Source organism: Megascapheus bottae, chromosome 22 (genome assembly GCF_031878675.1).
Source record: "Megascapheus bottae isolate mThoBot1 chromosome 22, mThoBot2.hap1, whole genome shotgun sequence".
In the NCBI taxonomy this organism is placed as follows: Eukaryota; Metazoa; Chordata; class Mammalia; order Rodentia; family Geomyidae; genus Megascapheus; species Megascapheus bottae.
The window spans coordinates 16,639,288-16,658,273 of NC_143530.1; the positions used below are offsets into that span (position 1 = coordinate 16,639,288).

Genomic DNA, 18,986 nt, shown 5'->3' on the forward strand with positions numbered 1-18,986 from the left:
GGCTTCAAATAGGCCTGTTAAGATCGGTAGAAATAACCCATGGCTATTAGCTTGACCCATAATTTTTACTCCTGACTATACTCTCTTAATAGTCCTACGATGTGTTACTCACCACAGGGAGGGGTCCTTCACCTTCGTCCCAGATTTTCAGGGTCCCTGTTCGGGCGCCAGATGCCGGGGCCAACCGGCAGCAAACCAGGGTTCGCAGATTGGGGTTCCTGAAATAGGGGACAAGGACTAGGAAGAAAAAGAAGAGAGACAGACACACTAGGTCCGGGATGTCCGCAGTCCAGGCAAAGACTGACTAGACTGCCGCGTTTATTTTCCCCTCCCCCTTCTTCCCTCCTCTTCTCCCAGGCAACCTCCAGGTGTTACATTCATATGGTAATTCTCAGGTCATTTACATAGAATAGGGCCAGAAAGCAATAAGACAATATAGCCATCGTCTGATGCAAGTCAAGGTACAGTTTGATTCCACTCTGGCTCCCAACATGGGTGTTCCTCAAAAAGACTAAGTATAGGGGCCGGGAGTTTGGCCTAGTGGTAGAGTGCTTGGCTAGCATGCACAAAGGCCTGGGTTCAATTCATTGGTACTACATACATAGGAAAAAGCTGGAAGTGGCGCTGAGGCTCAAGCTGTAGAGCTCTAGCCTTGAGAAAGTCCAAGGACAGTGCTCAGGCCCTGAGCTCAAGGCCAGGACTGGCAAAAAGAAGAAAAAAGGAAAGAAAAGAAAGACTAAGCATATAACTCCCCTGTGATCCAGGGCCCACCACTGGCCATTTACCCAAATGATCACAAACAAGGCCACAGAAAAGCTTCCAGCACAACTATGTTCACTGCAGCATTATTTACTGTAGCTAAGCTGTGGGGCCAGTGCAGATGCCCCTTCGTAAATGAATGGATCAAGAAAATGTAGTATATATAGAGAGTGGAATTCTGTGCTTCCATCAGAGACAATGACACACCCCATTAGTCAGTAAATAGACTTGGAAAAAAATCATATTAAGTGATGTAAGCCAGACGCCCCAAAAACATAACCTCTATAGTTTCCCTCATTCATAATAATTAGTATATGTCTAGGATATTCGAAGCAGAGCATTACAAGAGTTCAAATGCCATGTACATATGACCATATAAAATGATGCTAATCGAAATGAATGCTTAAGAACAGGGTTGTTTTACTGTTGATGTTGTTGTTTTTCATGTAGTGTATAAAGTTCTTTCTTTTTTTCCTTTGGTATATTCCCTGTTGTCACTGTTTTTGATTATGATACCCTGTGTCTCCTATATATGTTTATCTGATTTGGGGAAAAGTAGGGGAATACCAAAATGGTGAAACAAGGAGGAAAGGAGAACCAATGCAACAGCAATACCCACAAGATACCAGATTGGTGCAAAAGTGGGAGAAAATGAGTGAGGGGGTAATGATGTTTGACAAGAACTATACTCCTTATCTTACTTATGTAACTGTAACCCCTCTATACATCACCTTTACATTAAGGTTTAATTAAATTTAGTGCCACGTGTGTAATCCTAGCTACTCAGGAAGCTTAGATCTGAGGATCTCGGGTCAAAGCCAACCTGGGCAGTGAAGTCCATGAGATTCTTTTTTTTTTTTTTTTTTTTTTTTTTTTTTTTTTTTTTGCCAGTCCTGGGCTTGAGCTCAGGGCCTGAGCACTGTCCTTCGACTTTCTCAAGGCTAGAGCTCTACCACTTGAGCTTCACCTGGATTTTTTTTTTCTACGTATGTGGTGCCGAGGAATCGAACCCGGATCTTCGTGCATGCTAGGCCAAACTCCCGGCCCCAGTCCATGAGATTCTTATCTCCAATTATCCACCAGGAAACTGAAAGTGGTGCTGTGGCTCAAGGGTTAGAGTGGTATCCTTGAACAGAAATGCTCAGAGTCAACACTCAGGCACACAGTTCAAATCCAACAACTGACATAAAATAAAGTAAAATAAAACAAAATTCATTTTTAAAAAGATTATGAGTAAATATATTACTAATTACTCATTTTAACTGAATAGCTGACCATGTTTTGAATTCAGAACATTTCCAATGTAATTGAACAAGTAGATTTTTCCAAGGTTAATATCCTTAAACTATCTTAAGGCAACAGTGAATACTGTTTGGCTGTAAGTCAAGATTGCCGAAAACACACAATATTGTACATTCCCTGGGACCCACCTGCTTCAGAAGGTTAGCAGGACGATTTCACTTAGCGTTTAAAAGGATTAAAGTCACAAATCCTAAGATGTATGCCCTTGAATGAAGGCACAAGATCCAAAACACATCGTGTGGAAGGGCGCCAGTCACGAAGTCTTGCCTGCATTCTTCTCACTCCCCATATAATTTACCCTTGGCATGTGACTCCGTACGTGAGGGCAATGCATGTTCTGAGAGGACCAGGATAACATGTTCTATTTCATCGCTTGACACAATTGCACCAGCCAGGGTTCTACTATTTCAGACGACGGAGCAGTTCAATTGCAGTCTGAAGTTATTCACTTGATACAGAAAGACTGAGGCATTGCAACTGCTATTGATATCTGATAATAAGGAAAGGAATTCTGAGAGTTTTATACTTGAAGGAGAAAAATAATCTTGCATGGGTTGTTACAAGATCAGAAGGCAAAGGGTGGCATTTTTGCACAGAGGGATCTATTTTCACAATATATAGATGGACTTCTGTGTTGACATTCAGCACCCAAGCTGTCAAGCTGTCAAGCGGACATCCACCCTGAGCTGAAACCTGTGATCATCTTAGAGTCAAAGAGATGCAGGCTCAACGTGTACAACCTTGGTGGCCATGTAGATTTCTCCCCATACCCCCACCCTCACCCAAGCTCTGTTCAATGCCACTTATAAGGCAAACTTGACAAGAAAATAGATTTCTTACAATAAAATATCTAAAGGAAAAAAATCCCAGCCCTTCCCAACCCCCCCACCAATATCCTGCCTCAACAAAAGGAGGAAAAGAGGCTGGGCCAGTGAACAATGGTGAGAAGTCTAGCCTGGAATGGGCCAGGTCTGATTTCAGTCTCCCTAAACAAAACAGAACACAAAAGATACAAGCCTACATAATCAATAAAATCAGTGAAATGGAACTTCCTTCAATGTATTTTCAATACCAACATTCACCCAGATTTCTATTTTTGGGAATCAGTATAAAGGGACTGAGAATTGCATAACCAACCCTCAGATATTCTTGAATATTTTTCATAATGGGATTATTCTCTAAGAAGCAATTGAAAAGCAGGGAAAGAACACATTCTGTCCAATAAAAGAAAAGAAAACAAAGCATGAGAAGGAGAACATTGTGAGCAGCTTTCATGTCAGGAGAAGTTTTGTAGAGAAGCTTGGATGTGTGAAGGTAGGCGATACGCTGGTGGTGCTTGTGGAGAAGAAACACCATGTAGCCACTGGCCACAGCCATGATGCCCTGAAACCCAGCATCCCTCAACACCATGAGGGCAAGGAAAACCCATCTCATTAGCAAGTTGTCTGGTACAAAATAGCAATAGCTGTCACTTTGAGTAACTTGTGACCTGTTCAAACTGCTGATATTTTTTATATGATATAGTAAATTAATGTTTATCAAGAAATTGAGCATCCAAAAGCATACCAATGAGGAAAAGATGTGCCATGCAGATTGAAGCTTTAGCTTTCTCCAGACAGAGTCTCTGGGGCTGATGGTGATGGCCTGGACCAGGGTGAGGAGAGTGCTGGTGCAGATGGAAAGTCCTTGAGCCACTCTCTGTAGGTACACAAGAATCATACAACCTATATCCTTCAAGAAGTTTTCCACACCATAGGCTGCTAGTGTCTTTGGTATCACTTTTGAAAGAAGCATTATGATATTTGTAAAAGCCAAGTGGATGAACATAAGAGGTGTAGATTTCTTCTTGATCTCTTTAAACTTATGCATGTAAGTCAAAAGTATAAAGATGTTCCCTGCCGGGGCCAGCCGGCAGCAAAACAGGATTCGCGGATTGGGATTCCTGAAATAGGGGCAAGGACTAGGAAAAAATAGAAGAGAGACAAACAGATGGAGTTCGGGAGGACTACAGCCCAAGTCAGCAGTCCAAGAAGGCTGTGAGCTCCAGACTGCCGACTAAGACTCTCCCGTTTATTTTAAATTCCGACCTTAAATACTCTTCTTAAAACTAGGGAACTGCCAGAGGCTACATTCATACAAAATAGTAAACAAGTCACATATAGGATAAATGAGAAAGGATTAACATTGCTTAAAGTCATCCTGATAAGAACTGATTGACTTTGCTTAAAGTCATCCTGATAAGAACTGATTGACTTTGCATAAAGTCATCCTGATCAGAGTTACAGTATATGTATACAGTGTATACAGTTGTGTAGGTCCAAGGTCAGGTCCAAGGTCATTGACCCCACAGTCGGTCCCCAACAGTTCCCCACAATGCCAAGAGCAGATATGGAAAGGAAAATTGTTCCATTGAAAAATCTCAAAGACATATCACAAAATATAGGCAGAGAAACTTGAGGATTCAGCAAGCACCAAATTTGAGAAACTGTTGGTAAGAACAATACCCATCTGTCAAAAAAAAAAACTGTATATGACTTACTTTTGCAAAATAAAGAACAGTCATGCTCCATGTACTGGCTTATCTTTTATTCAAAGGATTCTATTATTTTCTCTTTCTTTTTTTTGTGGGTCAAGGAGCTTGAACAAAGCCTGGATGCTGTCCCTGGTTCTTCAGCTTAAGTGTACCATCCTACCCCTGGGCCTGGGTGTTTTCCTAAGCTCTTCAGCTCAGGGCTACCACCTACCCTTGAGCCAAGCCCCACCTCCCACTTTTTCTAGAAGTTAATTAGAGATAAGAGTCTCAGGTCCTTTTGTGCTCAGGCTGGCTTTGAACCTTGGTCCTCAGATCTCAGCCTCCCAAGTAGCTAGTAATACAGGCATGAGCCATTGCGCCCCAAGACTATTATTTTCTATGTGACAATTCCTGTAAGTCTTTCAGTATACTTTAAAGTGCCAGCTGGGCAAATTTGTTCACACCCTAAACTTCATACATAGATTTTTTTTTTAGGTCATAATTACAAAACCTACCTACCTCCTTAAATCCTACATATTTAGCATGTCCTACTCAGAGTAAAAGAATTGAAGCTCAAAGTCCTTTAACCAGAATTTCTCCCCATTTCTTAAAATTTCATCATCATATTTGCATCAAATATTTCCAGACACCTTGTCTCATATCTCACCTATATTTCCCTCGCACCCATGCAGAGAGTTCTGATACCTGTTGCTTCACCATTTGCAATGTCTTTTGATAATTTCCACAGTATCTTTTGTGTTGTTAAATGTTCCTTTCTGAATATAACAATTCATGGTTTTACTTTGCTTCAAAGTTTTATGTTTGATGCCTATATCTCAATATTTTTGTCTTTTAATATTGCAAATGATTTGAGGAGTTTGACTACTGACAAATATTCAGTGGATTTTTGGGTCCTCAATATTAGGTCAAACTATAGAACCTGTTCAGCACTTAGAACTGAATCAACCAATAGAGGAACTATGGCTTGCTGTCTGAGGGTCATGGAAAGAGGTTTAAATTCCCATTGTGTGTCCATAAGGGCTTCTGAGAGAAGCCTAAGTCACTTTTGGAATTGTTGATGTTTATCAAAGCAGATCAGAAAAAGGAGATTACCAAACATATTGTGTACTCATAAAATGAGAGCAGGTTTTATGTTAGAATTACCCACTGTTGACTGCATGTAGTTAAGTCAGTTGGGGACACTGTTGGTTTGAAATGATAGTATTCAAAGAAGGTGTCATGATGGTATTTTACAGTTGCTGCATGACCTTAGAAGAAACACCAATCTCAACTGACTTTTCAGGCTATTTTATCTGTGTCACTTTTCCTAATAAATTTTCAAATTCCTCATCAGACCAAGTTCACTTTCCTTCTTCAAGCCTGGATAGGATTTAATTGTTGACATCTAAAACCTCTATAACTTCATTTCTTTCCCAGAATTTATGTAAAACAACTGGTAGATTTTACACAGCAAAATAAATGAAGATATTTCCATTAATCCATGGAATGTGTTGCTTATTTTGGAATGCCCTTCAGGCAGCCTTTCCTCTCTCCTTCCTTCTAAATATCACAGGATTGCTTCAAACTCCTTTGTTCTGAAAGTCTCTCCCAGCATGATCTTCGCACAGCCTGATTTATACTCAGCTTTGGTACTACAAAGCTTTATCACTGCAGTGATTACCTCCCCATTGAATCATAGGAAGCAATAATCTATCCAATTATCAAGAATATAATGAAGCATGATTTAAAGACAAACAGCAACAATGGCTTACAAATCTTAAAATTTCTTTACAGTTTTAGAGGTTATGTTCACTGCTTTTAATCAGATATTTAATCCATTAAAACTTCCTGCAATCAATGTATCTTAATTTTAATAGACTTTTTATATCTTATATTGTTTGATTAATGCTTGATTGTTTGCCAGTGAATTCTTTTTTTTCCAGCTGTATTTCTCTCCCTTTCCCCAGACTCCAAAGTCTGAATCATATTTGGAATGGGCTTTTTAGAAACAAATTAACAAACTTGGAGAGTTTTTTTGGGTAGGGCGGGGGATGGGGGGTTAATTTTTTTTAGCTGGAAGTGATTCTTTGCCTACATTTTCTTGGGAAATTCAATAGAAAACTAGTTTTGAAGACAGGATTTTATGATAAGGTACGTAGATAAAGCCCTGTCTGGCCTAGCATGCAATAGTCCAGGTAAATTAATGCCCACATTTGGTCATTTTCTCAAATAGTAATAAGATAGTTGCCTCGTGCTACGTAACATTAGGATAAAATTCAGGTTATGGAATTCACATCCTCACAGTCTTATCATTGACTCCCTGATTCAAACAAAGAGGCTTCAAGTTTCTGAGGCACATTTTTTTTGCAGCACCTATGAGTAACATAAGCAATTGTTAGGTTTACTCACACTGTTTTCTGTGGTGAAGACACACTCTGGCTTAGTCCTTCTGGCCTGCGGAGGCTTCTCAAGCCATACTTCTACCTTTTGTGTATCCAGAGCCCTCAGAAACTAGCACTGACACTTGAGTTTCCACACTTGTCTCCCAGACAAGGAGGAGGAAAGTCTGTAGAGTTTCAGTCCCTGAAGTCCAACTTTGCTTTTCCTTCCACAATTACTACATTGATTGCATCAGGAATTGTATCAGGGTTAATTATCATTTAGTAATTCTTCATACAAAAGTGAGAAAGTTTAACTTGAGAGCAGGTATGGGAGGGGACAGTGAAGGAAGGGGTGACACTGACCAAAAAAACTGTGTTCATAACCTAACTTAGGAAATGGTAACTCCTCTGTACAACACCTTACTAATGACAATGAAATTATATTTTTACAAAATGACAAAGTGAACTGGAGACCAAATTTATTTATTTATTTATTTATTTATTTATTTATTTATTTATTTGTCAGTACTGTGGCTTGAATTCGAGGACTGAGCACTGTCCTTGGGTCTTCTCCAGGCTAGAACTCTACCACTTGAGCCATAATATCACTTATGCCTTTTTCTATGTATGTGGTACGGAGGAAACGAACCTGGGTCTTCGTGCATGCTAGGCAAGCACTCTGCCACGAGGCCAAACTCCTGGCCTTGTATACCTAATTTCTGTACGTAGAGTTGCTGACTTCTCCAAATGTATGTTATCCTTCCGAAAGTTCCACCCTGTGGGAACCAGCTGTTGAGTAAGACACTTCCATTTTTTTCTCGAGTCATTCTGTAAGTTTGTGAAATTGATAAAGAATCGTTTCTACTTTGGAACTCCATTTTCTGAGTGGCACCAACCGTTTTTCTAGGGATGACAAGAATCACCTGGTTGTATGTGTGCACATGGGCCCTTCATTGTCTTTGCCTTTTGTGGATTCGATTACTAATTTATTCAACAATCAATGAGATGCAAATTAGCTTTCTCATTTCTTCCCTTTTTCTAAAAAAATCAACTGTTTTTTCCCACTGTCTTAAAATTCTTTTGTCTTTTTGTGTTTTTTTTTTCATTGTAAACGTGATGTGCACAGGGGTTACAATTACATACATAAAGAAATGAGTACAATTCTTGTTAAATATTCTTCTCCCCTCTTTCTTTCTCCTCCACTATCCCTCCTCTCTCCTTCACAAACCTCTCAAGTTATAAAGTTCATTTCCAACATATTGTCTTGTAACTCATTCAACGACTATAGAAAGCAGTATAGGAAAGTAGTTCCTCAAAAGACTAAACATAGAGTTCCCCTATGACCCACCAATTCCAATACTGGGCATTTACCCATTGGTTCAGAAACAAAGACACACTAAATCCACTAGCACAACAATATTCATTGTAGCACTACTTACCATAGCAAAGATATAGAACCAAGCCAGGCGCCCCTCAGTTGAAGATTGGATCAACAAGATGTGGTGTTTATACACCATGGAATTCTATGCCACCATCAGAAAAAATGACAATGTACTGTTTGTGAAAAATGGAAAGACTTGGAAAAAAATCATATTAAGTGAAGTAAGCCAGACGCAAAGGAACATAGACTCAGTGGTTTCTCTCGTCTGTGATCATTAGTACACGTCCAAACCTTTCCTAGCAGAGGAGTATAATAGCTCAAACCTTAGATAGATAAGGCCATATAGGATGAGGCCAAATTAATGGACCTCCAGGACATCGAAACAAGAGCTTAATTATGACTGTTATTCTTTATGTATTATGTTTTTCTCCCTTATTTTGTGTTGCCTTTGGTTAATTTCATATTGTTACTCTATCCCACTTTGTTACCTGGTATATGATATAGATGTTTACCTGTTTATTTGAAATAGGAGAGGAAAAATGAGGGAAGAGGGTGGGGGGAATGGGGACAAAAATATAAGAAGGGATACCAATATGTGAGAAGTAATGCACCCTCTATCTGGCGAATATAAATGGAACCCCTTGGTTTGCTGAAATTTTAAAAAATTGAAAAATATATATTGTCTTGTGAATGTCACTTTTGCATTGGTTTACCCTAGGTCCTTTGTCTCATCATTTCTCTAATTTCCCTTCCAATTCCCAGATATCTCACTTGTTTATTAAAACTTGTATCCCATACAAAGGGTACACAAACAGTGACAACTACTTTCTGAGTTACTAACTCATTCTTCTCCATAGTACTCTGGATGGGTGTCTAATCCAGGTTTTTATTCATTATTCTATAAAGGAGCAATCCTCATATCTATCAGAGGTTTCAACACATTTTAAAACCAACCTCTTAGTTAACACACTATTTGGATTGCAAGGGTGGATCCTCTCTGAAATAAGGTACTCAGAAAAGGAGCATATTGTGAGGAAACTTTCTTGAGTTTAAGTTAATGAAGTGACCGTGGTGCCTCATCTAATTTCACTTGGATTGTTTATCTTCCTTCCTTGTGAAATAATATTTGGGACTTTGTTGGGGACTCTTATTTTACCTTATGTCCTGTGGAATATAAATGTAGAAAAGCCTGTCACAGGAAAATTGTAAAATGAAGATAAAAAAACATACTGCGCATCTTCAAGCAAGCCACAAACTCTCAAACATCGTAGAGTATGACATAACATTCATAACATCAATTTTGTGTGAGCATACTTCAATCAAACCCCAAAGAGCATGTATTCACCACTGCTTACTAGAGGAGACAAACACACAAAGAGATCCAGAGCCAGAAACGATGTAGACATGAGCAATAGTTAACGATGGAGTAGAGAGACGCTAGGCATTTCAGTGCTTGAATGTGAGGAAGATACATAAGGGAACCTGTCCTCGGTCACAACATTTTCTTAAAAGACTTTATGAACAAAATGTAGAAAAAATAGTAAAGTAAGTATTAAAAAATAAATACAAAGTATTTTTACCATTTAAAACTGAGTCTCTGTCCATCACTGTTAATGTTTTATATTGTGGGTATGCAAAATGAGTGGAGCCAGTCATTTATTTAAAAAAAAATAGTCCGTGTTGGAGATTTGGGTACCAATGGCTTAAATTTGTCATCCTAGCTACTTAGGAAGCTGAGATCTGAGGACAGTGGTTGAAGCCAACCTGAGCATGAAAGTGTGTGAGATTCTTATGTATGATGAAACAACTAAGAGTTGAAAGGGGGGCTCAGGCTTGCACACAAGAGCTAAGATGCCCCCCACCCCCAAGAAAGCAGTTATCTTGATATCGTATAATGACATCAGTGAATTCTATGAAGTATGTCTTTCAAGTCTAAAAAACAAAAAGGAAAGAAACCAGTGGGTAGGGATGAGAGGGGAAATGGGAGGAAAGAAACAGAAGGCCCGACATTGTTCCAAAAAAGAAATGTGGTCATTACCTTACTTATGAAATGATAGTTCCTCTGTACAAAACAGTAACAGTAACAATAAAATTAATTTTTAAATACACAAAGAAAGCATTTCACCAAAAAGAATTTTTGGTTCATCATGAAAGACAGACTGAGCATTAAGTAGTGTAAAAGCAGCAATCAGTAATTAGATGAATTTCTGTTGGATTCATATTAATTTTCACTTATTTGTTTAGCACTGCTAAATGCACAAAACAATCTGGAAAACTGTGACAAAATGTGATATCAATATGTTTTCAATGCCAGCACTGAGCCAGATTTCTATCTTTGGGAATCAGTATAAAGGGACTGAGACTTGCATAACCAACTCTCAGAAATTCTTGAATATTTTCTACGATCAAATGATTCTCTAACAAGAAACTGAAAGGCAGAGAAAGAACACACTCTGTCCAATAAAACAAAACAAAGCATGAGAAGGAGAACAATTTGAGCAGCTTTCATCTCAGGAGAAGTTTTGTAGAGAAGCTTGGATGTATGAAGGTAGAGAACACGCTGGTGGTGCTTGTGGAGAAGAAACACCATGTAGGCACTGGCCACACTCATGATGCCTTGAAATGCAGCATCCCTCAACACCATGAGGGTAAGAAAAGCCCATCTCATTAGCAAGTTGTCTTGGAGAAAATAGCAATATTGGCCACTTTGAGTAAGTTGGGACATGTTCAAACTGTTGATATTTTTCATGTGGTATAGTAAATTAATGCCTATCAAGGAATTGAGTATCCAAAAGAACAACAAAACAGGAAGGATGTTCCATGCAGATTGAAGCTTTAGCTTTCTCCAGGCGGAGTCTCTGGGGCTGATGGTGATGGCCTGGACCAGGGTGAGGAGAGCGCTGGTGCAGATGGAAAGTCCTCGAGCCACTCTCTCTAGGTATACAAAGATCACACAGCCTATATCCTCTAAGAAGTTTTTCACATCATAAGCTGCTAGTGTCTTTGGAAATCCTTTAGACAAAAGCATTATGATGTGTGTAAAAGCCAAGTGGATGAACATAAGGTGTGTAGATTTCTTCTTGGTAGAAAGTAGGAGAAAACCATGGGAGGGGCTAGCAATGTTCAAGTAGTGATGTGCCCACTACTTGATGAATGTTAACTGTAACCCCTCTGTACATCACCACAACAATAAAAAAATAAAATAATACAATGGAAAAAATGTTTCACTAAGGACTTTTATTTAGGTTCAAAAATCTTTTTGTACTAGGTGAAAGAAGTGTAATTTCATACTCACACCTATGGATAATCATTTGTTTTGGGACAATTTATTAAAAAGGCTGTGTTCTCCAGCAAAATTCTTTGGATCTTTTGTCACAAACCAGGCAGCCGTAGGTCTGTGGGTACATTTCTGAAAATTCTATGCTATTCTTTTCTGTGTCCATTTCACTTTGTTTCTGTTAAATTGCATTCCATTCTATTCCATTTTATTCTTTGTGTGCATGTCTGTTTTGTTCCTTTACCAAGACATTTATGTTACTCAGTCTTTGTAATACAATTTCAAGTCAGCATTTCTCTTGTTCCTCAGCTTTTCTCTGCTCCACCACCCTGAGCTGAAACCTGGGATCATCTTAGAGTTAAGGAAGATGCAGGCTCAGCGTGTACAAGCTTGGTGGCCATATAGCTTTCTCCCCATCCACCCACCCCCACCAAGCTCTGTTCAATGCCGCTTATAAGGCAAACTTGACAAAAAAATCGATTTCTTACAATAAAATATCTAGAGGAAAAAAAATCCCAGCCCCTTTCACCCCCTCCCCCAAAATATCCTGCCTCAACAATAAGAAGGAAAAGGGGCCGGGTCATTGATCAATGGTAAGAAGTCTAGCATGGAATGGGCTAGGTCTGATTTCAGTCTTCCTAAACAAAACATAGCAGAAAACACACTGCAAGTCTACATAATCAGCAAAATCAATTAAATGAACTTTCTTCAATGTGTTTTCAATGCCAACATTCAGCCAGGTTTCTATCTTTGAGAATCAGTATAAAGGGACTGACAATTGCATAACCAACCCTCAGATATTCTTGAATATTTACTACTATGGAATTTTCCTGTACAAAGGTATTAAAAAGTAGGGAAATAACACATTCTGTCCAATAAAAGAAAAGAAAACAAAGCATGAGAAGGAGAACATTGTGAGCAGCTTTCATCTCAGGAGAAATTTTGTAGAGAAGCTTGGATGTGTGAAGGTAGGCGACACGCTGGTGGTGCTTGTGGAGAAGAAACACCATGTAGCCACTGGCCACACCCATGATGCCCTGAAACCCAGCATCCCTCAACACCATGAGCGCAAGGAAAACCCATTTCATTAGCAAGTTGTCTGGTACAAAATAGCAATAGCTGTCACTTTGAGTAACTTGTGATACATTCAAACTGCTGATATTTTTTATGTGGTAGAGTAAGTTCATGCTTATGAAGGAATTGAGTATCCAAAACAATAACAATAGTGGAATGATGTTCCATGCAGATTGAAGCTTTAGCTTTCTCCAGAAAGAGTTTCTGGGGCTGATGGTGATGGCCTGGACCAGGGTGAGGAGAGTGCTGGTGCAGATGGAAAGTCCTCGAGACACTCTCTGTAGGTACACAAGAATCATACAACCTATATCCTTCAAGAAGTTTTCCCCACCATAGGCTGCTAGTGTCTTTGGTATCACTTTTGAAAGAAGCATTATGATATTTGTAAAAGCCAAGTGGATGAATATAAGAGGTGTAGATTTCCTCCTGATCTCTTTAAACTTATGCATGTAAGTCAAAAGTATAAAGATGTTCCCCACAACGCCAAGAGCAGATATGGAAAGGAAAATTGTTCCACTGAAAAGTCTCAAAGACATATCACACAGTATAAGCCGAGAACCTTGGATTCAGCAAGCACCAAATATGAGAAACTGTTGGTAAGAACAATACCCATCTGTCAAAAAAACAACCTGTATTGAATTACTTTTGCAGGATCAAGAACAGTCATGTTCCATGTACTGGTTTATCTTTTATTCAAAGGACTCTATTATTTTCTATTTCTTTCTTTTTTGGGGGGGTCATGGGGCTTGAACTCAGCCTGAGTGCTATCCCTGAGCTCTTCAGCTTAAGCATACCACCCTACCCCCGGGCCTGGGTGATTTCTCTGAGCTTTTCAGCTCAAGGCTACCACCCTACCCTTGAGGTAAGCCCCACTTCTCATTTTTTTCTAGAAGTTAATTGGAGATAAGAGTCTCAGGTCCTTTTGTGCCTGGGCTGGCTTTGAACCTTGATCCTCAGATTTCAGTCGCCCAAGTAGGTAGGATTACAGGCATGAGCCACTGCACCCCAGGACTATTATTTTCTATGTGCCATTTCCTGTGAGTCTTTGCCAGCTGGGCAAATATACTCACAAATCTAAACTTCATACATAGATTTTTTTAGGTCATAATTACAAAACTGTCTATCTATCTCCTTAAATCCTACATATTTAACATGTCCATCTCAGAGTAAAAGAATTGAAGCTCAAAGTCCTTTAACGAGAATTTCTCCCCATTTCTTAAAATTTCATCATCATATTTGCATCAAATATTTCCAGACACCTTGTCTCATGTCTCACCTATATTTCCCCTCCACCCATATAGACAGTTCTGATACCTGTTGCTTCACCATTTGCAATGTCTTTTTTTTGCATTAAAAAACATAGTAAAACACGATTTTATTAACAAATATACAAAACATACAGTTAAATCACTGTGTCTTACAAATTTCACTTCTGTAAAACAAACTCATTTTACACAATATTTACAAGTATATATACAAGACTCCCACCTGTATGTAATCTCTGGTCCACTTTTGCTCTGTTTAAGAGAAACCTAAAAATAGTAACATTTTACTATTAAATACATATGTTTTCATGGGTGTTTAATTGCAACTATTATTGATAACTGACTCAAGAGATAATGCTAGGCACAGAAACTTGTAATAAAGTGCAATTTTAGGCAATCTTAGCCATTAGTTTTCTTTTAGACAGGTATCCATAATCCATATGGACTTTTTTTCTTATCAATCTTTGGTAATCCTGAAGAGATTTCTTCAGCAGCAGTTTGGGCTGTTTTCTGTATCGGTTTTGCAACAGAATTATTAGCGTTAAAAGCTACATTCCTCCGCTGTGGCGATTTTTCACTGAGATTTTCAGTTCCATCTTCCATGTTTTTCAGACAGCTCGAACTTTGCCCCACTCGGTATAGCTGTTCCCTGGCTTGTTTTCTTTGGCTATACCAACAGTTCTGAGGCTGGCTGGCAAGGCAATGTTCCTTGTTCCCAAAGCTTTTGCTGCATTAGCCTTTGCGATTTCTAACAGCTCCATTGATCTTTCTCGGTGAGCCTGAAGGGGGTTCTCCTCCAGGACCGGTTCCGGGACCACTCTCGCCACCGGGGCCGCTCTTCGGGGTGGCGAATCCGGCCGAAGCCGTAGTAGCGCCGTCCCGGAGCCACCGCGTCGTCGGCCCGCGAGCGGCTGTTACGCGAGCGCGAGCGGCTGCGGGAGTGGCGAGGCCGCCGCGGACGTTCGTGGCACCGCTCCCGGTACCGTTCCCGGTAGCGGTGGCCGCGCGAGCACGAGCGGCTGCACGAGTACGAGCGCGAGTAGCGCCGGTACTTCCGCTGCAGGCGCTGGCGCGAGCGCGAGTGGCTGCGGCGCCACGGACGATGCCGGCTGCGGCTGCGGCTGCGGCACGAGCGGCTGGAGCTGCGGGAGTCGGGCCCGGAGCTCCGATACGTGGAGCGGCTGGAGCGGCCCGTCCGCAAGGTCACGGGCGACGCCTTGTCTTGGGGGGAGCCGGGCCACATGTCGTTCACGTAATTAGGCCTGGCAGCCGCGGCCTTCCGGCCGCCAAGGATCCTTCTGCAGACAATTGAGTGTCACAGGCGGCGGACGCCTCCCTGGAGACGGAGGGTAAAGGCTGGGCGGACGCCTTCCCCTCGGAGCTCTGGACCAGGAGGGGCAGCTCTGGAGCGCTCCGGAGGAGAGAGCTCACAACCACCACCTTCCACATCCAGAAGCGAACTCTGCTATGTCTTTTGATAACTTCCACAGTACCTTTTGTGTTGTTAAATGCTCCATTCTTACTTAGTTTTGATGAATACAACAATTCAGGGTTTTATCTTTGATGCCTATATCTCAATATTTTTGTCTTTTAATATCGCGAATGATTTCAGGAGTTTGACTACTGACAAATAGTCAGTGGATTTTTGGGTCCTCAATATTAGGTCAAACTAGAACCTGTTCAGCACTTAGAACTGAATCAGCCTTTTGAGTATCTGCTCACCAAATGTCAGAGAACCCTACTGGCTCCAGCTAGGAAGAGTGCCCTAGAGGAACTATGGCTTGCTGTCTGAGGATCATGGAGAGAGGTTTAAATTCCCATTGTGTGTCCATAAGGGCTTCTGAGAGAAGCCTAAGTCACTTTTGGATTTGTTGATGTTTATCAAAGCAGATCAGAAAAAGGAGATTACCAAACATATTGTATAATGTTATAAAATGAGAGAAGGTTTTATGTTAGCATTACCGACTGTTGACTGCATGTAGTTAAGTCAGTTGGGGACACTGTTGGTTTGAAATGATAGTATTCAAAGAAGGTGTCATGATGGTATTTTACAGTTGCTGCATAACCTTAGAAGAAACACCGATCTCAACTGACTTTTCAGGCTATTTCATCTGTGTCACTTTTCCTAATAAATTTTCAAATTCCTCATCAGACCAAGTTCACTTTCCTTCTCAAGCCTGGATAGGATTTAATTGTTGACATCTAAAACCTCTGTAACTTCATTTCTTTCCCAGAATTTATGTAAAACAACTGGTAGATTTTACACAGCAAAATAAATTAAGATATTTCCATTAATCCATGGAATATGTTGCTTATTTTGGAATGCCCTTCAGGCAGCCTTTCCTCTCTCCTTCCTTCTAAATATCACAGGATTGCTTCAAACTCCTTTGTTCTGAAAGTCTCTCCCAGCATGATCTTCCCACAGCCTGATTTATACTCAGCTTTGGTACTACAAAGCTTTATCATTGCAGTGATTGCCTTGCAGTCCTTCCCTGACAATTGAGGAAATTTTGCCTCCCCATTGAATCATAGGAAGCAATAATCCATCCCAATTATCAAGAATATAATGAAACATGATTTAAAGACAAACAGCAATAATGACTTACAAATCTTAAATTTTCTTTACAATTTTAGAGTTTATATTCCCTGGTTTTAAGCAGATATTTAGTCCATTAAAACTTCCTGCAATCAATGTATCTTAATTTAATAGACTTATTATATCTTATATTGTTTGATTAAAGCTTGAATTGTTTGCCAGTTAATCCTTTTTTTCCAGCTGTATTTTTCTTCCTTTCCCCAGACTCCAAAGCTCTGAATCATATTTGGAATGAGCTTCTTGAAAAACTTGGGAGACCTTTTTTGGCATGGCAGGGGAGAGGGAGTTAGGTTTTTTTAGTCAGAAGTGAGGAATATTAGAAGAAGGAATAGTGACTCCTTGCCTACCTTTTCTTGGGAAACTCAATAGAAAACTAGTTTTGAAGACAGGATTTATAATAAGCCAGGTAGATAAAGCCCTGTCTGGCCTAGCATGCAATAGTCCAGGTAAATTAATGCCCATATTTGATCATTTTCTCAAATAATAATAAGATAGTTGCCTCATGCTATGTAACATCAGGATAAAATTCAGGTTATGGAATTCACATCCTCACAGTCTTATCATTGACCCTGATTCAAACAAAGAGGCTTCAAGTTTCTGAGGCACATTTTTTTGCAGCACCTATGAATAACATAAGCAATTGTTAGGTCTACTCACCATGTTAGCTGTGGTGAAGACACACTCTGGCTTAGTCCTTCTGACCTGTGGAGGCTTCTCAAGTCATACTTGTACCTTCTGTGTGTCCAGAGCTCTCAGAAACTAGCACTGACACTTCAGTTTCCACACTTGTCTCCCTGACTAGGAGGAGGAAAGTCTGTAGAGTTTCAGTCCCTGAAGTCCAACTTTGCTTTTCCCTCCACAATTACTACATTGATTGCATCAGGAATTGTATCAGGCTTAATTATCCTTTAGTAATTCTGCATACAAAAGTGAGAAAGTTTAACTTGAGAGCAGGTATGGGAGGGGCAGTGAAGGAAGGGGTGACACTGACCAAGAAAGAAATGTGCTCATTACCTGACTTAAGAAATGGTAATTCCTCTGTTCAACCTTAATAATGACAAGAAAATTATATTTTTACAAAATGACAAAGTGAACAGGAGACCAAATTGCTTGTTTGCTTGCTTCCTTGCTTGCTTTCTTCCTTTTTTTTCTTCCTTTCTTCTTCCTTCCTTTCTTTCTTTCCTTCTTTCTTTCTTTCTTTCCTTCCTTCTTTCCTTCTTTTTTTCCTATACTAGGACTTGAATTTAAAACCTGAGCACTGACCTTGGCCCTTCTCAAGGCTAGAGCTCTACCACTTGAGCCACAGTATCACTTCTGGCTCTTTCTATGTATGTTGGACTGAGGAAATGAACCCGGGTCTTCGTGCATGCTAGGCAAGCAAACTCCTGGGCCTGCACCTAATTACTGTATGTGGAGTTGCTGACTTCTCCAAATGTATGTTATCCTTCCGAAAGTTCCACCCTGTGGCAACCAGCTGTTGAGTAAGACACTTCCATTTTTTTCTCAAGTCATTCTATAAGTTTGTGAAATTGATAAAGAATCATTTGTACATTGGAACTCCATATTCTGAGTGGCACCAACCGTTTTTCTAGGGATGACAAGAATCACCTGGTTGTATGTGTGCACATGGGCCCTTCATTGTCTTTGCCTTATGTGGATTCGATTACTAATTTATTCAACAATCAATGAGATGCGAATTTGCTTTCTATTTCTTCCCTTTTTCTAAAAAAATCAACTCTGTTTTTTCCCCAATGCTTTAAAACTCTTTTGTCTTATTTTTTTTCATTATTGTAAAGGTTCCAATTACATATGCAAGGAAATGCATACAATTCTTGTTAAATATTCTTCCTCCCTCTTTCCTTCTCTGCCACTATTCCTTCCCTCTGCTTCACAAACCCCTCAAGTTGTAAAGTTCATTTCCAACATATTGTCTTGTGAATGGCATTTTTGCATTGGTTTACCCTAGGTCCTTTGTCTCACCATTTCTCTAATTCCCCTTCCCATTCCCAAATATCTGACTTGTTTATTAAAACTGGTATCCCATATAAAGGGTACCCAGACCACAAACAGTGACAACTACTTTCTGAGTCATTAACCCATTCTTCTCCATAAAGCTCCTCAAAGTTATCTAATTCAGGCTTATATTCATTATTCTGTAAAGTAGCAATTGTCATATTTCGCAGAGGTTTCAACACATTTTATAACCCACCTCTTAGTTAACACACTATTTGGATTGCAAGGGTGGATCCTCTCTGAAATAAGGTACTCAGAAAAGGAGCATATTGTGAGGAAACTTTCTTGTGTTTAACTTAATAGAGTGATCAGGGTGCTTCATTCTATTTTCTCTTTGATTGTTTATCTTCCTTCCTTTTAGAATTATTGGGGACCTTGTTGGGGACTCTTATTTTCCGTATGTCCTGTGGAATATAAATGTAGAAA

The 18,986-nt window shown here is 39.9% G+C and overlaps 2 protein-coding genes and 2 pseudogenes across 2 annotated transcripts; all 4 read right to left on the reverse strand.

Moving 5' to 3' along the window:
• Positions 1 to 3,126: 3,126 nt before the first annotated feature.
• On the reverse strand, positions 3,127 to 5,293 carry LOC150048224 (putative vomeronasal receptor-like protein 4). The gene is made up of 2 exons (XM_090355270.1): positions 5,241 to 5,293; positions 3,127 to 4,021 (listed from the first exon to the last, which is right to left on the reverse strand). The coding sequence occupies exons 1-2, from the start codon at positions 5,291 to 5,293 to the stop codon at positions 3,127 to 3,129; spliced, it is 948 nt and encodes a 315-aa protein (XP_090211396.1).
• Positions 5,294 to 10,639: 5,346 nt separating this feature from the next.
• Positions 10,640 to 11,778, reverse strand: LOC150048225 (vomeronasal type-1 receptor 3-like; annotated as a pseudogene).
• Positions 11,779 to 12,331: 553 nt separating this feature from the next.
• Positions 12,332 to 13,332, reverse strand: LOC150048226 (putative vomeronasal receptor-like protein 4). Its single transcript, XM_090356203.1, has one exon. The coding sequence runs from the start codon at positions 13,220 to 13,222 to the stop codon at positions 12,332 to 12,334; it is 891 nt and encodes a 296-aa protein (XP_090212329.1). The 5' UTR covers positions 13,223 to 13,332.
• Positions 13,333 to 13,759: 427 nt separating this feature from the next.
• Positions 13,760 to 18,721, reverse strand: LOC150048227 (arginine/serine-rich protein 1 pseudogene; annotated as a pseudogene).
• Between the last annotated feature and the right edge of the window lie 265 nt (positions 18,722 to 18,986).